Source organism: Heteronotia binoei, chromosome 2 (assembly GCF_032191835.1).
Source record: "Heteronotia binoei isolate CCM8104 ecotype False Entrance Well chromosome 2, APGP_CSIRO_Hbin_v1, whole genome shotgun sequence".
Lineage (NCBI taxonomy): Eukaryota > Metazoa > Chordata > Lepidosauria > Squamata > Gekkonidae > Heteronotia > Heteronotia binoei.
The window spans coordinates 42,187,626-42,211,120 of NC_083224.1; the positions used below are offsets into that span (position 1 = coordinate 42,187,626).

Genomic DNA, 23,495 nt, shown 5'->3' on the forward strand with positions numbered 1-23,495 from the left:
GATGAAAATGCAAAAGGGATCAATGTGAATGACAAGACATTGGGCTTGAAGAAAATATTTCCCTAGATGGTGCAATATCCTACAGTATTTTTGATTCTGGGAGTTATCAAGCCTCCAAATGTGGACTAATAGAAGAAGGGAAGTCTAAGCAGATCTACTCAGAAGTGACTCCTGTTTTATTCAATTAGTCTTCCTTCCAAGAAAGTGTTCTTAGGATTGCAGCTATAATGAGGAATAAGAAGAGGAGATTGGATTTATACCCCACCTTTCACTACTTGAAGGAGTCTCAGAGTGGTTTACAATCTCCTTTTCTTTCCTCTGTGAGGTAGGTGGGGCTGAGAGAGCTCTTCCAGAACTGCTCTTGAGCAGAGCAGCTCTGAGAAAGTTATGACTGACCCAAGGTCACTCCAGCAGGTGCATGTGGAGGAGTGGGGAATCAAACCCAGTTCTCCCAGATAAGAGTCCACACATTTAACCATCATACCAAACTGGCTCGCCCACAGAATAACCCTAAACAGAGCATCACCCTTCTAAACCCACTGAAGTGGCAGTTTGTATGTAACTTGTAGATCTGTAGGAACTTTCCTCATAATTCTGTAGGAATCTTTAGGAACTTCCCTCATTATTTTTCTTCCGTCATTAATTTGCATTTGTTGCTCATTTGTTACTGAGAGGCCAGATGTCTTTCCTAAAGGGACAGCTTTAGTTGTGAAAGAAAAGATTCATGTAAGCTGGTTTGTGACTCCTCTATCTGCCAGAAATTCACAAAGTGACTTTACAGAAGCAACAGACTCTTGGCCTCAATTCTTCTGCTATGGGTAGATTAATACTGGTCTGCTGTACAGAGTTGTTGTACGAATTATGCAAAAATGTGTTTAAAGGCAACACTTGAAAATGTTATTCATTTGGAACAAAAAACCTTTAATCACTTTTGGTTGGTCAGAAATTTAGCTTTATGGACCAGAGATTTAGCTTGATGGATCAATAAAGCTGGTTTTAATTACTTGGTTGGACTACTGTACTGCACCTTACTGTAATGATGCCCTTGAAGAGAACCAGGAAAATGCAGCTGGTTCAGAAAGCACCAGCCCAGTTATTGGGTGTGTTCACATGGTGACTGTTTGCAAGTGGATTTTGCTATTCTTACAAAGTAAATATCCACTTGCAGATTGCATTATTTAGTGTGTGTGAACACACCTATTGCCAGGAGTGAGCTGATGGGAGCATATCTTGCTTGTCATACTGCAGTCATGTTGGCTCCCAGTTTGTTTCCAGTTCAAGGTATTGGACTGGTTATGACCTTTAAACTGTTTCAGCACCCATGTATCTAAAGGATCATCTCTTTCCCAATGTCCCCAGACACCAACCGTGGTCCTCACCTTCAGCTAATTGGCAGTTCCCACACTTAAGGTCGCTTGCCTGGCATGAGCCTGTATATTTTGCAGTGTAGTTCCCACTTTGCCTAACAGTCTCCTTTCTGTTCTGTCATGGGGAGCATGTAGTTCTGCATCTAGCTGGGTTGAGCCTTGCTAGAAATCTTTAGGAGGCACTCAGAGGTCATTTGATTTGCCAAGACTTTTAAAGGGACATAAAATGTAGGTATCTTGGGAAGCGGGTTACATGGGTCTATTTTGTTGGTTTTAAATTGCAGTGTTTAAAATTATGGTTTGTAAGCTGCCTTGAACTTCAAGGAAAGGTGGGATGTAAACATTTAAATGAATTTTTAAAACTGATAACAGAAATTTTAAATCAATGGATCTGAAGATTATAAGCATAAAGATTCCACCACCCCCCTCAAGAACCCTTTTTGGTTCTGCTATGTTATTATATTGGATAATTTAAAAAGAAAACATCTAAGAGCCTTGCATTCCAACAATGGGTGACATCGTCCAAATAAGGCATCTCTATTATCCTTTTAAGGTAAGGGTAGTCCACTGTGCAAGCACCAGTCGTTTTCGACTCTGGGGTGACGTTGCTTTCATAATGTTTTCACGGCAGACTTTTTACGGGGTGGTTTGCCACTGCCTTCCCCAGTGATCTATACTTTCCCCCCAGCAAGCTGGGTACTCATTTTACCGACCTCAGAAGGATGGAAGGCTGAGTCAATCTGGAGCCAGCTACCTGAACCAGCTTTCGCTGAGATCGAACTCAGGTTGTGAGCAGAGGGCTCTGACTGCAGTACTGCAGCTTTACCACTCTGTGCCACAGGGCTCATATCCTTTTGGCAATATGCAAATATATATGACTCCAATCAGTCAGTGAATTGATTTAAACACTGGTGATGAATTAATTATTTAATTAATCAAGTCAGTTTAGAGTGCTATTTATTTAATTAATTAAGCCAGTTTATAGTATTAAGAATTGCAGTTGGTCAGGAAGTTATAGCAGAGCCAGAGAATCAGAGAACTTATTATGTGCTTGATCTGGAAATCACTGAGAAGCCTGGCCAGAGTCAGAAGCTCTGAAGCATCCAAAGAAAGTTTACTGATCTGCAATACCCCCACCTGGCCATCTTCAGGGGTGCCGCTGAAGCACAACAGGCAGAAGAAGAATAGCAACTCCCCTCCCCCTGGCAAGCTATCTGAGAAAGTAAGGTATCACATACCTCAGTTCTGCTGCCAGACTCCATTGGTGTCTTACAATCAGGGCTTTTTTTTGTAGCAGGAACTCCTTTGCATATCAGGCCACATACCCCTGATGTAGCCAATCCTCCCGGAGCTTACAGGGCTCTAATTACGGAACCTACTCTAAGCTCCAGGAGGATTGGCTACATCAGGGGTGTGTGGTCTAATATGCAAAGGAGTTCCTGCTGCAAAAAAAAGCCCTGCTTACAATAGTGCATTTTTCCTACTGCATACAAATCACACCATTTTGTCACTGGGCTCATGTGATTTTTCCTCTTGTTAAGCTTGGCGTTTCTCTTGCAAGTGCTGGGTGGTTATATAAGCCTCTCTGGATGGCCCAGCAAATCATTAGCACTGAAGTTCTTTTGTCCCATTCAGTGCTTCCCTTTTTTTTAAGCGTCATTTATTTATTTGTGGCTTCCAAAGCAGCTCACTCCTCTGCTCTGCTTCCTCCAGCGCAGCACCCCACCTTTGAAGATGCATGCCCTGTTTGCCCTTCTCCCATCTTCTGCAAACTTCCTCTTGTTCACCAAGACAATGGCTCAAGTCTCATTAGGGTAGACAGAAAGAAAATGGCAGCCTGCAGGGTGACTCGCCCTGAGCTGTGACCCTTTTTTAAAAGACCAGGCAAAGGTTTGCTTCAGAATCCTTGTGGAAAATGCCACAGAAAATTTTGCTTGAAGAACCAGCTCCCCCCCCCCCCCCCGCTATGTTTTGATCTTTCCTGAAGATTGAAGATTGCTACATAGGAGGGTTTAGACGCAAGAAGGTAATGAAGTAATTGAAGGCATGAATGGCAAGGCAGAGGAAAGCATCTCTTCCAAATGCCAGATGCCACTTGTTTAGCAACCGAACAACCAGAGGATGCATAAATGCCGAAGAGCAATTATAGAATAGCCGATCGTGGGGCTCCACAGTTGGTGCCAAAGGAATAATGTAAGAACAATATGTTCTTGGTAACGATGTAGCCAGTGACACCCCCCCCCAGAAAAAAACTTCCGTGAAATATGTGCAATCTCACCTTGCTGTTTCTATTTATGAAATGCAACCCTATACTTCAAGCACAGCCACATTTAGAATAGTGTACGTGGCTGTGGCTTCCCAGTCTTAAAAACAGCCAGAAAAGCAACAGAGGAAAAAAAGGCAATTAAAATGGTCAAGAAGTTGGCACCTTTCTCTAGGATGAAAAGAAAATTCATTTTTTTCTAAAAAAAAGACCAATTCAGGACAGATACAGGAGGCTTACTGAATTATGGAGGCTATTTTATTTATTTTATCAAATTTATATCCTGCCCTCCCCTAGTGGGCTCATGGGACACTTTGGCTATAATATGAGAACCTGATGTGTTTATAGGGTTGCCAAATTCCTGGTGGTGGCTGGTAATCTCCTGGGACCTCCAATTTCCATATTACAGAGATCAATTCCCCTGGAGAAAATGGCCACTTTGGAAGGGGGATTCTATGGCAATAAGGTCCCTCCTCTCCCCAAACTCCACCCTCCTCAGGCTCCATCCTCAAAATCTCCAGGTATTTCCCAACCCAGACCTGGAGACCGTGTGTGTGTGTGTGGGAGGTGTATGTGTATGTGTGTGTGTGAGAGAGAGAGACTCCCAGTGACACTGAGTGGCAGTTGGGTGAATCCAACCATCTTCCAACCCTCCAGTGGAAGAGTTGCTGACAATGGAGGGAGGCTTCTTAGATATAAGGCAGGCTTCAGACTTGAACCAAATGAAGAAGTGGAGTATAAATAAACAAACAAGTGAATGAATAAACTTTTGTTTAGTGGAGTGGTAGGGTAGGGGTTGGATCCAGCCTGGGAAGTAAGGAATCTGGAGAGTAGGTAGTAGACCCAATATGGTATAGCAGTTAAAGCGTCACATTAGGATCTGGGAGGCCCAGGATGGAATCCCCGTTTGACCATGGAACCTGGCCAGAGGACTAGGGCCAGTCACCCACTCTCTGCCTCCCAGAGATGTTGTAAGGATAAAATGGAGGAGAGCAGTGGAAACAGCTTTGGGTCCCTGTTGGGGAGAAAGACAGGGCATCAAGGAAAACGTTAATTGTTTATATTTATTTTTGTTTATTAAAATATTTATCCCACACTTTTTCTCTTGTGACTTAAGGTGGTTTACAATTCTGCAAATTAAAAACAAACAAACAAATATAGCTCAGTAATGCCATTAGGTATGGCATGGAATAGCCCAATCTTAGATCTTGGAAGCTAAGCAGGGCCAGTATTTGCGAAGACGACCATCAAGGAAAACTCTTCAGAGGAAGGCAATGGCCAGCCATCTCTGCTTCTCACTTGCCTTAAAAGCCCCTTGCTGGGGTTGCTGTAAATTGGCTGCAACTTGACAGCATTTCACAGAGAGAGAGAGAGAGACCCATTAACCCCTCTCCCCACGAAAATGCCTCACACATAAAATAGTATTGCACCATCTTCTTAAAACTCGTTAAGACACTTCTTTTTAGAGTCCATTTTAAAAAGTGGGAGTCACAATAGAAAAGGAACAGGTTTTCTTGGATGTCAAATGCACCACCTTAAATAGGCAAACCATAGAAGGTGACAACCAGAAGATTGTAGTTGGTTGCAGGGGAATGTACAAGGAGAGATAGTCCTCTAAATACATGTTCCTGGGCTATACAATTGTTTTAGGGTCATAACCAGCGCTTTGAATTGAACTTGGAAACAACCACAGCCGATGCAACTGTTTTAAAAACAGGCAAGATGTGTTCCCATTTGCTAGTCTCTGAATGCAATTGGGCTGCTATGCTGTGAACCAGCTGCAACTTCTGAGTTGTCTTCAAGGGCATCCCAATGCAGAGCACATTACAGTAGTCCAGCCATGAAGTCACAAAAGCCTGGGTTAGTGTGACCAGGTTGATAGAGAGCTGGTGAATCAAATACAGCTGATAAAGGCAAAAAAGTATTAATTTGTGGAAGTTGCTCCCTCAGAATACAGCAACGACCCCAAAGAAAATTTTTATAAACCCTTCTTTCCATATTGGACACTGCACATTGCCTCCTTGACTTACCCTGATGCTCTGATCTGTTTGGCACTGACTCCCTGCTCCACTGTGAATCCACTGCAAATGAGACTGATGCATCTTGTCATTCAACTCCCAACTTGTTATTTGGGCTCCCATTTATACTAACTTCCTCCTTAAAAGAAGAGCCCCATGGCACAGAGTGTTAAAGCTGCAGTACTGCAGTCCTAAGCTCTGCTCATGACCTGAGTTCAATGCCTGGTGATGGTTGGGTTTTCAGGTAGCTGGCTCGAGGTTGACTCAGCCTTCCATCCTTTTGAGGTCGGTAAAATGAGTACCCAGCTTGCTGGGGGGAAAGTGTAGATAACTGGAGAAGACAATGGCAAACCACCCTGTAAAAAGTCTGCCATGAAAATGTTGTGAAAGCAACATCACCCCAGAGTCGGAAACGACTGGTGCTTGCACAGGGGACCTTTCCTTTCTTTTCCTCCTCCTTAAAAGGTTGCTGCTGTTATTACTCACCGTTCTTTTCCCCCCATTGCCCCACCTTATGCTTGGAATTCCTTGTTCCTTGATATTCACATTGACCATTTTGCATCCCAGCCTATGTGCATTGGAACTGGAGCAGAGCTCTGGAGAGTCCTTGCTTCTTAGCATGTGTTTTGGTCAGTTTATCAAGTAGGGAGATCCATGCAAAGACCCCCAAACCTCCATCCAGTTCTCTTTTTGATCTGCATGTAAGATTGAAGCCGCAAGCACAGAACTGTTTAATTTTAGCTATGCTAAAATACTCCCATCATTCATCTGTAGAGAGACAGCTTTTGGTCTTTTTATGTTTAGTAATAATAAACTTTGCAGCTAGGATAAGACTGAAGACTACCTCTGCTTTCCCACTGGGGATGAAATGGTTTGGGCACCCCACTTACACTCCAGTGCTCTATTAGGGATGCCAGCCTCCAGTTGAACATATGAACATATGAAGCTGCCTTATACTGAATCAGACCTTTGGTCCATCAAAGTCAGTATTGTCTTCTCAGACTGGCAGTGGCTCTCCAGGGTCTCAAGATGAGGTTTTTCCTGGACCCTTTTTTTGGAGATGCCAGGGATTGAACCTGGGACCTTCTGCTTACCAAGCAGATGCTCCAGCACTGAGCCACCATCCCTCCCCGAGTTGGGACATGAGGATCCCCCAAGAATTACAGCTCATCTCCAGACTACAAAGATCAGTTCTCCTGGAGAAAATGGATGCTTTTGGAGGGGGGGGGCGGGGTGGCACTATACCCCACTGAGGTCCCTGTTTTCCCCAGACTCCATCCCCAAATCTCCAGCAGCTTCTCAACCTGGATCTGGCAACTCTGAGTCCCCCATCTTCCACTGATAGCCAGTAGGGACCTAGCAACCCTAGCCTAAGACCACCTAATGGAAAAGCTGGTTCTGCCTAGCTACCATTAGTACTACTGTTAGTATGATGTAAGCAGGCTCCTCCCCATGACCTCAGAAGGCCCTCCTACAAGAGCCTCTAGGTTTGGAATGTTGGGGATCTGGAAAACCTAGTTCAGTGTGGGTGAGAGGGGTCCAGGTCTTCTGCAGCCCTGATTAGTTTTGCCTTGTGGTTTTATAACAGAGGTTTAAGCTCAAGAAAGCACATTTACTATGAAAGGTGACACCCATGACTTAAAGCAACTGTTACTGCAACTGCTTTAACCATTTTAGAGGCCCGTTAACTTTGATAAGTTCTTGTTTTCTTGTGAAACTTAGCAAGTTGCTTCAATGCAAGGGGGGAGAGTGATTTTTCCCCACTTTCTGGAGTCACGAAAGGAAATGATTGTCACATCAAGCAGAGAAAAGCCTGAGATCTGAGGCTGTGACAGGGTGTAGGCAGAGAGGAGGAAGTTCTTTGTTAAAAAGAAGATCTGGGGAAGAAAGTTTTTGCCTACAGTGCACTGTGGCGTGGAATCATGTCATTCAATTTAAGCATTCTCTGGCAACTATAATTTCCCTCCTGCTATTTAGGAGAGCCTTTTCTTCATCCTCAGCACTGCTAAGGCAGCACTGGGTGTTGCACCAATGTGGAGCAAAGAATAGATTATATCAGCTGGAGCAAACAAGTATATAAGGGATGTTCAGAAATCAAGGATTGTTTCTAGTTTCTTAATTCTAAATTGGGATTTAGGGATGGGACTGTGGTTCAGTGGCAGAGAATCTGCTTTGTATGCAAGGGCCTCAGATTCAATCTTTGGCACCTGCAGTTTTAAAAAGGATCAGCTAGTAGATGATGTGAAAGGCTGCGTCACAATAGACAGCCCTAGCCTTGATAATCCATTGTTGATTTAATATAAAGCAGAATGATGTGGATTATCAGGGCTAATTTTGTTTATTTATCACGTTCATAGCCTACCTTTTCACCAAGATATTAATTGAACATCAAGCATGCGGGTTCAATGACGAGTCGAAGTTGATACAAAGACTACGTTTACTGATAGACCGATACTTTGGTAACAGGTTCTTGAGAGTAATGCTGAACACACATTGATACAATACTTTTAAGGCCTACTTCAAAGGGATTCCAAGGGATGGGGTTGCGGGGTAGCATTCACACATAAACTATCATAAATGTCTACATTCCCATAGCGTTATCAGGACCATGTCCTTGCTTTCCCCAGATGTCTTTTTACTCCCTCACAGGAATGTATGGGAAGGTGCTGATTACTTGGTTTCAGTTCTCACTGCTTCTAATTATGAGCCATAAAGCAAGGTGGGGGGAAGGGAAATAATAACAGGCTAGCAAAGTTGGATCCTCCATAATACTTCACAGACCAGGTTAGGCAGGACCCTTAAGGAATCAATTATCAATGGAATTTCACCATGCTTCACATTCCATTTCTATTTTGGACAGGCTATTGTCATTCTGGCTATGCCAAGTATGGTGTTAAGGAATATCCTGGGTTGCTTTATCCGTTTCATAATAATAAAACAAGAGAACTGAAGCCAGTGACATTTCTTCCATGTTCTTTGTTGCTGAAGCCTTTTTCAGATGTTCCAAGTGAATAGAATTAAACCAAGCAGAGCAGCAGCAAGTTCCATACCCCCCCCCCCAATGTATGTTTGTTGGAAGTAATGTATGTGAGAGCCTCATGGTTGAACCCAACCACTTTGCCAGCTGATGAGAAAGAAAGGCGCATGAGGCTACACTTGGGACCATAGAACCTGCATAGTCAAAGCTGTGTAGTTGAGACAATAGCAAGGAAGGAAACTGAGTGAGTGAGAGTAGAAAAAACTGGTTAGATCCAACCCTACACACATACATAAAAGGTTTGCTACAGAAATGGCAACTCCTGGATCTTGATCAGACAAAGAATTGCACATGGCTGCATTTGTATGAGGATAGATTCTATCTATATATGAACATCAGGAATGCTGCTTGTTGCTACTGTCCCATTCTCTTTCCCCAGTACTTGTTCATTCTCCCAACTAATAACAGCTAAAAATTGCTTGGGTAAATATATGTTTTGAAAATCAATACAGACATAATAGAGTTCCTGCAAGAGTTTCATGAGGGAAAAGAGAAAACCTCAGAGGTTTTGACCAGTTCAGCACCAAGGCCAAACTGCTTTTGGTAAATCTAGCTGTGTTTGGAAAGGTCCTTTCTGGTTTTGATTAGTCTGCCCCCCCTTCGCCTTGTCTGACTGCCTGATTGTGCTACATTAAAAATCTGCTGCAAGGACAAACTTGTGAGACTACTGAAGGTCTTTTTTCATTCACACTCTTGGAATACTGAACATCACTATTATCCAAACAGCATATAGGATGAAAGTCAAGCTGTTCTTTGCTCAATATTACCGTAAAGACTAACAAAATTTGTGGTAGGGTATTGCCTGCCTCTCTACTGCCATTCATTCCACAACAAATAGGAAAAGGAAGAAGTAAACAATTGTTCAAAAGGGAATTTACAGAGGTAATGGAAGCAATACAGTCCTGTAAATTTTTAGCTTTAGGTGTTTACCAGTTTTTCAAGTTGGTCAGTAAGTAGAGGGCACAAATATCCACATATCATTTCTGGCCACAATCCAACATAATCAAACATAATCAAGATCGGATGCAGGGATCCCTCTCCACAACTGAATGTAGGTCAAAAGAAGGACTGTTATTCTTGGTGTGAGTGTTCATCTCCCTTTTGCCCCCCTCCAGTAAACCAGTATTTGTACATAGAGCTGCCCTCCAGGTGGCACTTGGAGATCTCACAGTATTACAACTGATTACCAGATAACAAACATCAGTTCCCTAGGAGAAAATGGCTGCCTTGGAGGGTGCACTCTATGGCATTATGCTCTGCTGAGGTCCCTCCCTTTCCCAAAAGCTGCCCTCCCTAGGCTCTGCCCCCCAAATCTCCAGGTATTTCCCAACCTAAAGTTGGCAACCCTATCTGTACAGTATCAACAATTCAGAAAAGCTGTGGCCGGTGATAAGGATGCAGGGAAATAAATGTGTGTGTGTGTGTACTTCAACAGAATTTTTTTTTTGTTTATCAGATTTATATCCCGCCCTCCCCTAACAGGCTCAAGGTGGCTAACAACAGTTTAAAAAACATTAACAATTAACAATGTCTGTCCTAAAGCACTTTCAGTTTGTAAAAAATGAAGGAGCCTAAAACTGAGCTGAATTTGTTTAATTCTGAATTACTGGAGGATAACAGCAAAGTCTGGAATCGATTCAAATGGCCTTCAAGGTTAGACCTCAAGGTATGCTATGATTGCAGCTCTTTCTGCAGATTTCATTTTCTGCTCTTTCACCCCAACTCAACTTAACCCATTGGAGTTCATATTGAAATAATAAAACCTTCAAAGTCAGCAGAAAGCAGCAAAATGAAATTCCACTTAGCAAATAATGACCAAGTGGTGAATGGATTACTGGCTCAATGGGGAAATATTGAGGTTTGCTAACACTCACTGAGAAAATTGCTAGATACTCAAAAGTGGGGCTATTTACTTACTTGCCCCCAAGCTATTCCAAGCAATTGCCACTGGGAGGAAAACTTTCACTCTGTACAAAAAGGTTAAAACGTTTTTTCTCTCTCCCACTCAGGGTTGCAGCTTGAGAAATTTAGAAAACATAAAATTCCATTCAGGTCTGACTGCCATTTGGATTGATTCTCTGTCTTTTTAAGTGCTTCCCAAAGAACAATATCAGTTCCATTTACACCATAAACACAGAATGAATTTAAGGTGAAGCTTTGCCATCTGCCTGCATTGTAGCCTGGCATTCATTCCTCAGTCTGCTCAGAATAATAACGACACCTTTCTCCCCCAGAAAGACAATTTAAGAATATTCACTCCAAAATAATATTTTTTTTTTATGACAAGCAACAACTGCTCTTATCATAATGCTTGGTGGTGAAGGTGAGTGCTGTTAAGCCACAGCCAACTTATGGCAACCTGTATGGTTTTCAAAGCAAGAGGTGTTCAGAGGTGGTTTGCCATTGCCTGCCTGTGAGAAGCAACCTTGGGCTTCCTTGGTGGTCTCCCATCCAAATACTACTGACCAAGGCTGATCCTGCTTAGCTTTCAAGATCTGATGAGATTGGGCTAGCCTGGGCTAACCAGGTCATGGCTCCAACTAAAAAGGGTCCAGGCAAGTAGGTGTGAAAAGCCTCAACTTGAGACCCTGGAGAGCCACTGCCAGCCTAAATAGACAATACTGACTTTGATGGACCGAGGGTCTGATTCAGTATAAGACAGCTTCATGTGTTCGTATGTTCTTAATGCTTAGCATTTACATAGCACCTGAAAATGTTTTTAAAACATGCTTTGGAAGCACATGCTCATGCTAACACTTGTCTATTAGAACAGCATCATTTTCTAGAGGTGAGGCAAACAGGGGAGTCAGAGAATAGTTGCTTGCCAAAGGTCAGTAGATATGGGTTGGATACAAAGATGTAGTTCTGTTTGTAGAGGAAGTGATGGTGATTTATACTCATTCCCTCTTCTGACTGCAGATCAGTCCCTTGACATGCATTCTGTCCCTGCTGGCAGCTTGATCCCAAGAACTAGGCTTCCCATTTACCTGCCCAGTGTGGGGAATTACCAGCCTCCAGCCAGTTCCAGTTTCCCATCCTTGAGGAATTGAGGAGTGAGAGAAAAAATGGTCCAACATAGTGGCACTCTAGAAATTTCTCCAAGTCTCTATGGTAAGGAAAACAGACTAGGGCAGGCAGCCTAGAGTGTCACCCAGAAGTGATATCACATCTGCTCCAAATTCTGCCTACCCTAGGCAGCACTGTCCAAATGCCTTTATTGAAGGACTGCTCCCTACCAAGAGGCTCCAATGGGCTGCAGTGAGTTTTATTCTACTAGTGGTGTTAATGTTAGATTCTGTAGTATAAGTACTATCTCTCTCTCTACATTGGACAAACAGTACAATCCCTACATCAAAGAATGAATAGACAGAAATCTGACATTATATATGGTTATATTCAGAAACCCACAAGGAATCTGACACACAAATGCTGAATTGTGTTTAAGAGATTTAACATTACCTCTCCCTTTACAGATGTTAATTATTTCTGTTTATCCTGTCTCACACTGGACTTTCCTTGATCTGGCTCTATGTTTATCCTACCCGGCTCATCACCTGGCAGTGGTCCTCACCCACTATGAATGGATTGAATTCTCTTTGATTACACATTGTTTCTAACCTCTCTTTCGAACATCCCCACACCTAAGGATACCCACTTATTGCATCTGATGAAGTAAACTAATAGATGAAGTAAACTAATAGAAAAATTCTGTCTGAAATATATTTTGTTCATCTTTAAGGTGCCACTGAACTTCTGGTTAATTAATTTTCTTTAGAAAAAGTGAACTTTTCTGATTTTCTGCTGACTACAACCTTCTCTCTTTTCAAAATGCTGGCAGCTTCTTTCCCCTAAAGCACAATTTTGTCCCTGCTGTGACTAACATTGAAGTCTGAGTATAATTTTTTACCCTCTTCCACTGCAAACATACTGGGCATCCAATGCTGAACATCACTTTAATTATTAGTGGGAATATTAGGACGAACATTAGCATCAGCCCAGTAGCTGAAAATTCATCGCCACCAACTAGTCATTGTGTGTATCTGTGTCTCCAATGTCACAAATCTTTTAGACAACTTTTATAAAAATCAGTATCCTACCAAATAGTGAATGTTGTGCTAACTTTTATTGAATGGTTTCGAACAGTTCTATGTGCTCAGCAAGTAGTGTTGGCAACTTCTGTTTGGGAAATTCCTGGAGATTTGGGGGTGGAGTCTTGAGAGGCCAGAGTTTGAGGAAGACGCTCAGAGGTGATGTGGTGTCATAGATTCCAAAGCTGCCATTTCCTCCAGGGAAACTGATCTCTATAGTCTGGAGAACAATTATAATTTAGGGAGCTCTCTAGGATCCACCTGGAAACTGGCAGCCCTACCTGCATGTGATTATTTTTTGTTAAAAATATTTTTTTAAGGTGAGTTTTGTGCTCTGAGGGAAATCCACTCTTCCGGAGAGGAAAGACAAGAGCCTCCTTTTCAGAGGTTTTAACCTTCCCACCCATCAAGCAAAGGCTGGCTACTTTGCAACCCCTTGGCTGTTGCTACTATTAAAACAAAAGTCAAGAAAAGGCAGTTACAGCTTTCACCCACCCATTTCTTTGTGATGTTGACATCTGCCACAAAAAACAGGACCACTGTGGTAAAAGATATTGCAATTACAAAAGAAACAACACCATGTGGAAAATATAACTCTTATAATGTATGAACAATATATACAAAAGTACTACATACCCTAAACTTAACTCAGTATTGTATATAAATCTTCTGTTGCAATAATGTTGAATATTTGGCTACATTTGAGACTGTCCTTTACTGATGAATTCCAGATCCTTTGTACAAGGAGTAGAATGATTATGCAGCAGAGACTGTTTCAAGTTGGACTTTGATGTTTTGTTTAGTTTATACATGGTGGAAATTGTATGAATTTATTGCAACAGATGAGTTCAGTTAGGGTGCAAAACACTATTGTATATATTATATCTTCTATATTGATTATGAGTTATATTTTCCTCACAATGTTGTTTCTTTTGTAATTGCAATCCCTTCAGAGCAGAAGAAAGAAATGGGCACACTGGAACTTTGGTGCTGGACCTGTTGGCCATTAAACTTACCTAGTTCAGCTGCAATAATCAGACTTAGCCAGTCAACAACTGTGTTTGGTTCAGCACTGAATGGCTCAATTGCTCCCTGAACAGGTTTTTATTAGTCCCCTCCTCCCCCCACCAAAAAAAAATAGTGTATGTATGTGTGTTAAGTGCTGTCAAGTTGCTACTGACTTATGGCAACCCTATGAATTAATGACCTCCAAAGTGTCCTATTGTTAACAGCCTTGCTCCGGTCTTGTGAACGAAAGGCTATGGGCTTCCTTAATTGGGTTGATCTTTTCCTGCAGCCTTGAACTTTTCCTAGAATTGTTGACTTTCCATATAACTCTTGTCTGCTCATTATGTGACCAAAGTACTATAGCATCAGTTTGGTCATTTTAGCTTCCATGGTGATTTCAGGCCTGATTCAATCGAGAACCCACTGATTTGGTTTTTTTGGCAGTCCACAGTACCCCTAAGACTCTCCTTTCAAAAATGTGCACACACAAAGATGCTGCCAGTCCAAAGGATCAGAAACACATGAACATACCATACTGCCTGATACACAGTCTTACTATTGATCTATCAAGGACAGTCTGATCAGCAGTGGCTCTCCAAGGATTGAGCATAGATCTTTCACATCAGTAGATCTTTCACATCAGTGATCTTTCACCTGAGCTGGCGATTCCAGGGACTGAACCTAAGGATCTTCTGCATGCCAAATGGATGTTCTACCACTGAACCATAGTCCCTGCCCTCTGTTATTTTCTCAACAGGGAATGATTATCATTGTTCTGGTCTGAGGAGTGACAACTAAGACATGGCAACTCAATGGAGACCTCTGATTTGGACCAGTGGTTAAGACTGAAGAATGAAGATTTCTGTCAAGTAGTGCAGCCCTGTAGCTCCTATAGCTCATCCATATTCTATAGCTCACTAGTGTCAAGTGCCATCTACCAAAGTAGGCTGTAGAAATGCCCTGTAATGATTTACTGTTTTGTTCTATTATGTTTAATTTCCATCACTGCAATTGTAACATGACTGGTCCATTGAGTTCTTAGCTATAACTTATTTTGAGATCATAGAGAAATTGCAAATCTCCATGGTAGGCTTTATGTGGCTTTTGGCCTTTATTATACCTTGGGGCGGGGGGGGGGGAGAAGGTCATAAAAATAATTGGTACAATTGAAATATGCATAGAATATAATTCAACAGGATACCAAAATCAAAACAGACACATTTCTGTGAGATTCCACAGGGAAGCTGTACTTAGGATATTTTCCCTCCAGATGCATCAGAGTCTTTTTTTGACACGTGAGTATACATCGGGAAAGGAAATATGGCTCAGTGACAGAGCATCTGCTTTACATGAGTTCTGAGTTAAATGGATCAGGTTGCAGGTGATGTGAAAGACCTCTGCCTGAGACCCTGGAGAGCTACTACCAATCCAAGTAGGCAATACTGACCATGATCGACCAATGGCCTGGCTTTGTATAAGACAGCTTCATGTGTTCACGTGCCCCTTTGGTGCACACCCAATGCTGCTTTGTACACAGATAATCCATCCCTTTGCATTCGATGAATACATGCTGAGAGGGAGGATAATCATCTGTCACACAAATAGCTCTGTGTAGTGATTACAATTGTTAGAGAGTTTCATTGCAAAGTAAATGCATCTAAAAGAAAGAGCGGGGTGGGGGTTGGAGTTGGCACAGGGCAAGGATGAAAAGAAGCACACTTCCTCATTCTCAACACTTCATTGTTCTCAGCATGCTGCTCCAGTTTGTGTATTCATTATTCACACTGCATGTATTTAAAAGGTGTCCTTTTGTCAGAAGAGACCCTGGAACCTATGCTGGGTTCTGGAAATGTTTAATAGCAACCACCAGTTGATCCATTTCCTTATGGGAACTAAACAAATAAATACAATCCACAAAATAGTCCTCCAAAATGCAAAATAAACATCTCCTGATTAACAAAGTTTGAGTACAGTGGCACCTTTAAGACCAACAAAGTTTTATTCAAGATGTATCAAAAGTGATAAGACGGTGGACTTAGAGTTTCACTTCTCATCTCCATTGCTTCTGTTGTTGTTGTTGTTGTTCAGTCACACAGTTGAGTCCGACTCTTTGCGACCCCATGGACCAAGTTACGCCAGGCCCTCTTGTCTTCCACCATCCTCTGAAATCTGCTCAAAATCGTGTTAGTTACATCAGTAATGCTGTCCAGCCATCTCATCTTTTGCTGTTCCCTTCTTCTTTTGCCTTCTGTCTTTCCCAGCATTAGAATCTTCTCTAGCGAGCGCTCCCTTCTAATTTGGTGGCCAAAGTATTTGAGCTTCAGCATCTGACCTTCCAGGGAACAGTCAGGGTTGTTCCTATTTCATCTCATCTCTCACATTCTGAAGTTTGCAACTGCCTCTTTCCACTTTGCACTTTACTGTATCCAGGACTCTCCCCATTGCTTTTACACACGCCACCTCACCTTCAGTTGTTTCCCCTTGTTTATTTATTTAAATCTCCCAGAACAGCTGTTGTTCTCCTGTTCTCCTCCTGTGAGGGAGGCTGGGCTGAGAAAGAGTGACCGCCCCAAGGTCAGCCAGCAAGTGTCCGTCAGAGAGAAAGACAAACCAGGTTCTCCAGGATCATAATTGGGCATTTTGACCAGCCACTACATCAGGCTGATGATTGCAGTATTTGCATTCCTGCATCAGAGCTGCTAAGAGTCCTGTCAGAAATCCCACTTGGTTCAAATGTGTTCATTTACGCATTCAAGCCAGTGTTCTATTCATCTGCTTTATATGCTGCCAAGGACTCGTTTTTCTCAGTTTATTCTATCTTCTGCCTCTTATCCTCAATATCTGCTTTCTAGTTTCAGCTTTCATCTGATTCCTGTGCTTGTTCCTTTTTCAGTTTCACATAATAGCTTTGCCCAATATTTTATAGAAGCTTTGACATGTCATAAAATTAAGGCAAGTGACGCTGTTCATGTGATGCTGTGCCCTTCTAATTCTTGATGTAAAGCCCTATATATAGTTCCTATGCAGCTCAATCATACACAGAGTTAGGTCCCCTTAAGTCTATTGAAATGAACGAGCTTGCACACCTTTAACTTTGCATAAGATCATGTTGTTTGTATTGTAATTCACATGCATATGTCCCTTTGATCCCTCGTTGCCAGCTCCAGACTTGAAATTATCTGGAGAATTGGGGAGTGAAGTTTGAAGAGGGTGGGATTTAAAGAGGAAGGACTTCAATGGGGCACAATCAGGGCTTTTTTTGTAGCAGGAACTCATTTGCATATTAGGCCACACCTCCAATGTAGCCACACCTCCAGAGTTTACGGGGCCTACTGTAAGCTCTTGGAGGACTGGCTAAATCAGGGGTGTGTGGCCTAATATGGAAAGGAGTTTCTGCTACAAAAGAGCCCTGGGTATAATGCCATAAAGTCTACCTTCCAAAGTAGCCGTTTTCTCCAGGTGAACTATCTTTGCTACCTGATGATAAATTGTAATTCCAGGAGATCTCCTGCTGCCACCTGTGAGAGACCCTGGAGAGTTCTGAGACCCTGGAGAGCTGCTACCAATCAAAGTAGGCAATACTGACCATGATAGACCAATGGTCTGGCTTCGTATAAGGCAGCTTCATGTGTTCATGTGCCTCTTTGGTGTGCACCCAGTGCTGCTTTGTACACAGATAATACATCCCTTTGCACCTCACTTGCTCTGGTTTTTGCTTAATCCTTATAGTGAATGAGTCAAGGCATGTTGTTTATTCCAATTACACTATTTTAGAAATGTCAATAAATGAATAAACATTTTTGTAGACTAACATAAGCAGAGCAAAAGCACCTGGAAGGATGGTATCCTTAAGGTATTACATGATTCTGAACCATATACTATCCTTCATTTCCCAACTCTGTAACTTGCCTGGCCTAATTGTTAATCAAACCCTAGGAGTGAGTTTCCTGTTTTTCCCTCTTCCCCTCTAGGTGTCTCTCTGCTAGAGTTGTCAGCTCCTTGTTGGGAAATTCTTGGAGATTTGTGAGTAGAACCTGGGGAGGGCAAGTAATCTGTGAGGTACAATAAGGGTTACCAGATCCTACCTTCCTGCCAGCAGTGGGGGAGAGGGAGCTTTCCATAAGTTGGGTGCTGGGGCAACATCACCACATGCGACATCCCCAGTTTGATGATGTCACACAGAAGTGATGTCATCATGCTAGGGACATCGTATAGCAACGCTCTGGTATTTTGGGCAAAACTCTATGGTTATCAGCTGGCTGATAGCGGACAGGAGCCTGTGAAATTGGGGGATCTCCCACTTCCACCTGAGGGTTGGCAACCCCAGGTACAATGCCATGGAGTCCACCTTCAAAACAGGTATTTTCCCCCCTGGGGGACTGGTCTTTGTAATGTGGAGGTTGGCAACCCTACTCTTTACTGGAAAATGTAGTCACTTATCTTGTTTATCTGTTTTTAACTCAAAGGTGACCAAGATGTTGGCTGTGGTGGTGATCCTCTTTGCTCTTCTGTGGATGCCATACCGTACCTTGGTGGTGGTCAACTCCTTCATGGATCCTCCTTACCTGAACAGCTGGTTCCTCCTCTTCTGTAGGCTCTGCATCTACCTGAACAGTGCTATCAACCCCATAATTTATAATGTGATGTCTCAAAAGTTTAGAGCTGCCTTCAAAAAGCTATGCAAATGTGAGCAGAAAAGAACTGAATCCACAACCCAATACAATGCTCCAGTCTTTTATAGCACCATGAAGGACTATTCCCATGACAGCTCGGACCATGATTTTACGGAACAAGAAGATCTTAATGGTTACCCTCCAATGGCAAGGAAAACGAAATGTTCTAAATAACATGTAACACAATATTGACTTGGGTGGAAACCAGTTACTGAAGTAGTTTTTAGAAATGTAAGAACAGCATGTCACAAGGCCTAACATTTCCCACTTCCATTTCAACACAATGTTTGTATCAGGTTTATGGGCTTGTTCTCTTTTAATTTAGGCCAGAACTTTCAATTGCTATTGTGTGTCTTCAGAGAATTTATATGGAATGTGGCAGTACGGTGGAATCCTAAACATACTATTATTATATGTTGTGCCACAAAGAGAACTTTTGTGTCCTGCACAACAAGAACATTGAAGTTGCATTCAAGTTCCATGATGGTCAGCATGAAGAATGAAGAGCATGGTTTCCTTCCCACAGTGTCTCCTTGCGTCTTTGGTTCACTTTGTTCTCAGCATGTTTCTCACATTAAGCAAGGGCAGAGACTTCAAAAACAACATAAAGGTTGTCCCACACTTTAAAGTTAGGTGCAAAATGGAGATTTTGCTCTTTGATGGAAGCAGACACATATTCCTGTCATGGTGGTGGAAAATGCCATCAAGTTACAGCCAACTTATGGCAACCCCATCGTGTTTTCAAGATAAGAGATGAACAGTGGTAGTGCTATTGTCTGCCTCTGCTTCAAGACCCTGGACTTCCTTGGTGGTCTCTCCACTATTTCCATTGGTGATCTAGCATAGCAATCCTAAACAGAGTTACACCCTACCAAGCCTCTTGAACTTGTTTTATTTAGCTATTTATTCCCCACTTTATTCCACAGTGGGGGACCCAGAGTGGACTACAACATTCTTCCTTCTCCATTTTATCCTCCCAGGAACACTGTGAAGCAGTTGAGGCTGAATGAAAATGACTAATGCAAGGGTCCCCAACCTTTTTAATTCTGTGGGCACCTCTGGAATTCTGACACAGGGTGGTGAGCGCAACCACAAAATAGCCAATATGGGAGCCAGGCCACAAAATGGCTAGCCACCATCAAAGGCAGATTCAACTGCACATGCTCACAGATGAAGCCCAAGTGCAGGGGACAAGAGGAGTAAATTTGAAAAATATATTAGGAAAGTGGAGTCAGAGAGAGAAGAAAACCAACACCATAGTAGCAGCTATCACTGAAATGTTATTTTAATCTTCACAGCCAATCAGATCTCCAGTGGGCCATCAAAAGTTTTCATTTCTTTGAAAACACTTGGTGGGCACCATGTTGGGGACCCCTGGACAGGTCAACCAGCAAGCTGCAGAATGAAGAGCTCCCAAATCCTAGTCCAACACTCTCCATGTTGACAGTATGCTGCTCTGGACTGAAAAGTTCAATGGTTTAAAGAAGGATGCAATTCTGCACAGGACTTCATGGCAGGAGACCCAAAAATGAATTTGGGTCTATGTAAATTTCATACACAGCTTCTCTACCATGTGTATCAGCTCCCATGCTGCCAGGGGAGCAACAGAGACCTCCTAGCTGTAGCTCCATTTTTATAGGACATCTTAAAAGCAGCACTTAGAGTACTCAGCAGCTGGGGGCGGCATTTCCATGATGCTTGGAAAGGTCACTGTGGCTGCTGTTCTTCTTGTTCTATTGCAACTTTTTCTTTTGCCTCCAGACAGTGGATTTGCTGGGCAATGCAAAAGCCACAAGCACTATTTTGATTCTGCCCTGCTGAGTAATTTCTGTAGCGTCGCTGTATATATGGGTCCTTTGGCTGCCATGATTTTCTGCACAGGCAGCTCCATCAGTGATGGATAAAGTGTCTCCGTGACATCCTGAAAATAGCTTGTACATATTTGTAATCAAAGTGGCTTGGCATGCTCGAGGGTGTGGCAGGGAGCAGGATTTCTCCTCGTTGCAGTTAGAGCAGTGAAATGAATCTTGGCAAACCTGCATTCCGTCTTTACGGTGATCTCGGCAAGGGGGCTACTAAATGCAGCCCAAAAGGAATCAGGGTTTATAATCTAGGCAACTGGGGGAGGGGAGGGAACACCCAGCAATTTGTTTGTGAAGTCTCCTCAGAAGTCATCAGCTGTAAATGAATGGGTGACTGAGGTTTTTTTCTCCCTTACTGTTGACAATTTGAGCACAGCACGAGAACAGCCTGCAGGTGAGTGACTGAACAAACTGATAATACTGCTGAAAACCCTGGCATGATATAGGGTTACCATATCCAGCTTGGAAAATCTTCAGAGATTTGGGGGCAGACTCTGGGGAGAGTGAAGAAGAATTGGTTTTTATACCCCACTTTTTATTACCCAAAGGAGTCTTGGAGCAGCTTACAATTGCCTTCTCTTCCTTTCCCCACAACAGGCACCTTGTGAGGGAGGTGGGGCTGAGAGAGCTCTGAGAGAACTGCTCTTGAGAGAACTGCTCTGAGAGAACTGTGACTGGCCCAAGATTGCCCAGAAGACTGAATGTGGAAGAGAAGTGAGGAAACCTGAGAAGTGGGGAAACCTAAGAAGTGGCACCCTGGGTTTGTTTTGTTTTGTTTTTTAGCCACCCTGACAGAGTGTTGGACTGGATGGACCATTGGCTTCTCTTATGTTCTTAAACAAACTTTGTTCTCCAGATTAGAGTCTGCTGCTCTTAACCACTACATCAAACTGGCTCTCAGTGAAGTTTGGGGAAGAGAGGGAACTCAGAGAGGATGTGATGATATAATCTGACCTCCAAAACTGCAGTTTTCTCCAGGAAGACAGATCTCCATAACCTGCAGATTAGTTGTGATTCCAGGAAAACTTCAGGCCTTTCTGGAGGTTGGCAACCCCAGTCACATGGTTCAGACCACAAACAGCTCTTCCTGTATATATTAAAAAAAATGCAAGCTCTGGCTAAATTGAGGTATGTTTTGAGATGTGCTTGTCCATGGTGAGATTGTACACATCTCAAGCAGCAAAATAAATATATGTATGTTCCCCACACACAGAACAATCCCAAAGCTTGTATTTTCTCTTGATGAAAGATTCTCTTGATGAAAGACCATAGCCCAAATAGCAGTAGGCTTTTAGAGCTCATTTATCTGCTTTGAATACATTTATTTATGCGCTTGCTTTTGTTTATTTGTTTGTTTGTTTGTTTTGCTTATAGCATTGTCTTTTGAATCATTTATATCCTACCAGCATGGTGTAGTGGTTCAAAGGACTCTAAACTGGAGAACCAGGTTTGATTCCCCACTCCTCCCCATGAAGCCCTCAGGGTGATCTTGGGTCAGTCACAGTTCTCTCAGAACTCTCTCAGCCACCTCACAAGGTGCCCAGTTTTTGAGAGTCAGTGCTCCCTTTGTCAGATACCAATGGCACTATCAGATACCTCACAAGATGCCCATTGTGGGGAGAGGAAGGGAAAGGCAATGGTAAGGCTGCTTTGAGACTCCTTAAGGTAGAGAAAAGTGGGATATAAAACCCCATTCTTCAGCTTTCCACCTATGACTCCAAGGAGTTTTACCAGTGTATATTACCTCATGCCCCCAGCATCACTTTCGAGTTGGGCATCCATAATGTAATATAAGTTTATTTATTTAGATATCTGTGTTCCTTTTTTCCACCCCAATAGGGATCCAGAGTGGCTTACAACATCATCTTCACCTCTTCCATTTTGCCCCATTGTGAGCAACAACCCTGTGAGGTAGGCTAGGCTGAGAGAGAGTGACTGGCCCAAGGTCACCCAACAACCTTCCACAGCAGAACGGAGATCTGAACCTGAGTCTCCCAGATCCCAGTCCAGCACCCTATCCACTTCGTCATGCTGGCTAAGAGAGTAAAATACAAATCCCGTTCTAAATTTCATAAAAGGCATAGAGCCAATAGTAGCAGTGTCAAGTGACTGGGTATAAAACCAGAAAAAGCATTTAAAAATTATTTTCCAGACAGCAGCAGGAGATAATCAGGAAACAATCAACACAGCAAAGGTGCTGTGATCCATTCATAGCTCCCCAATAAAAATATTTCCTCTGCCCCCCCCCCTTCAAATCAGCCACTACATTTGGACCTCCTAACACTTAGCAGAATACACACAAGATGTTGAATTACAGCAGCCACAATCCAGTGTGACCCAGCATGGCTGTCCCAGGGTCCTGGAATTTAGTACCACCAAACCCATCTTATTGGCGATGCTGAAGAAGACCTCATCAGAAGTCCTAGGAGAATACAAATGTTGTATGGAGTGTTCTTGGGTAACACTGATGACCTACATCAGGCATGGATGTGCACCGTGATCTAACAGTTGTAAATATTTGTGCTGTTCTGCTTTGTGGCTGTATCCTTTTAAAAACATTGTCATTGCCTTGGATACTTTATTTCATTATGGTAAACAAAATACAAAGACTATGCTCCTTGCTCTGGCAGATACATTTTTGTCTGTTTTTTTAAAAAATATAAAATTGTTCTGGAATCAATTGACCAAAGGTTTGGACCATCACTGTGATGTTTTGATTGGGTAGTTGATGGCGCTGTCCAAGAGTGAAGATTAGGATTTTAGGGAGCTTGAACTGATTCATCAGGGAAAGCTCTGGTGTGGGATTAAAGTTTCCAAGTCCCCCCTGGCCACTGGTGAGGGGAATAAAGTTGCCAAATCCAGGCTGGGAAACTCCTGGAGATTTGGGGCTAGACCCTGGGAAGAACAGGGACCTCCATGGGGTACAATGCCATACAGCCCACCCTCCAAAGAAGCCATTTTCTCCAGGGGAACTAATTCCAGGAGATCCTCCAAGGTTGTCAAGTCCCCTCACACCCAGCTACTGCCGGGTGTGATAGGCTTGCCAGATCTAGACTGAAAAACTCTTGGAGATTTCGGGTGGAGCCCAAGGAGACCAGGGACCTCAGTAGGATACAATGTCATACAGTCCATCCTCCAACACATCCATTTTCTCCAGGGGAACTGATCTCTGTAGTCTG

General features: G+C 42.8%; 1 protein-coding gene across 1 annotated transcript in view; it reads left to right on the plus strand.

The window, feature by feature from the left end:
* Window positions 1-18,715, plus strand: part of LOC132567559 (thyrotropin-releasing hormone receptor-like) — a 39,546-nt gene extending 20,831 nt beyond the window's left edge. The window contains exon 2 of the mRNA XM_060233239.1: window positions 18,248-18,715. Coding sequence (XP_060089222.1) covers window positions 18,248-18,628 — 381 coding nt within the window. The 3' untranslated portion in view covers window positions 18,629-18,715. The remainder of the gene's footprint in view (window positions 1-18,247) is intronic.
* Window positions 18,716-23,495: the final 4,780 nt, after the last annotated feature.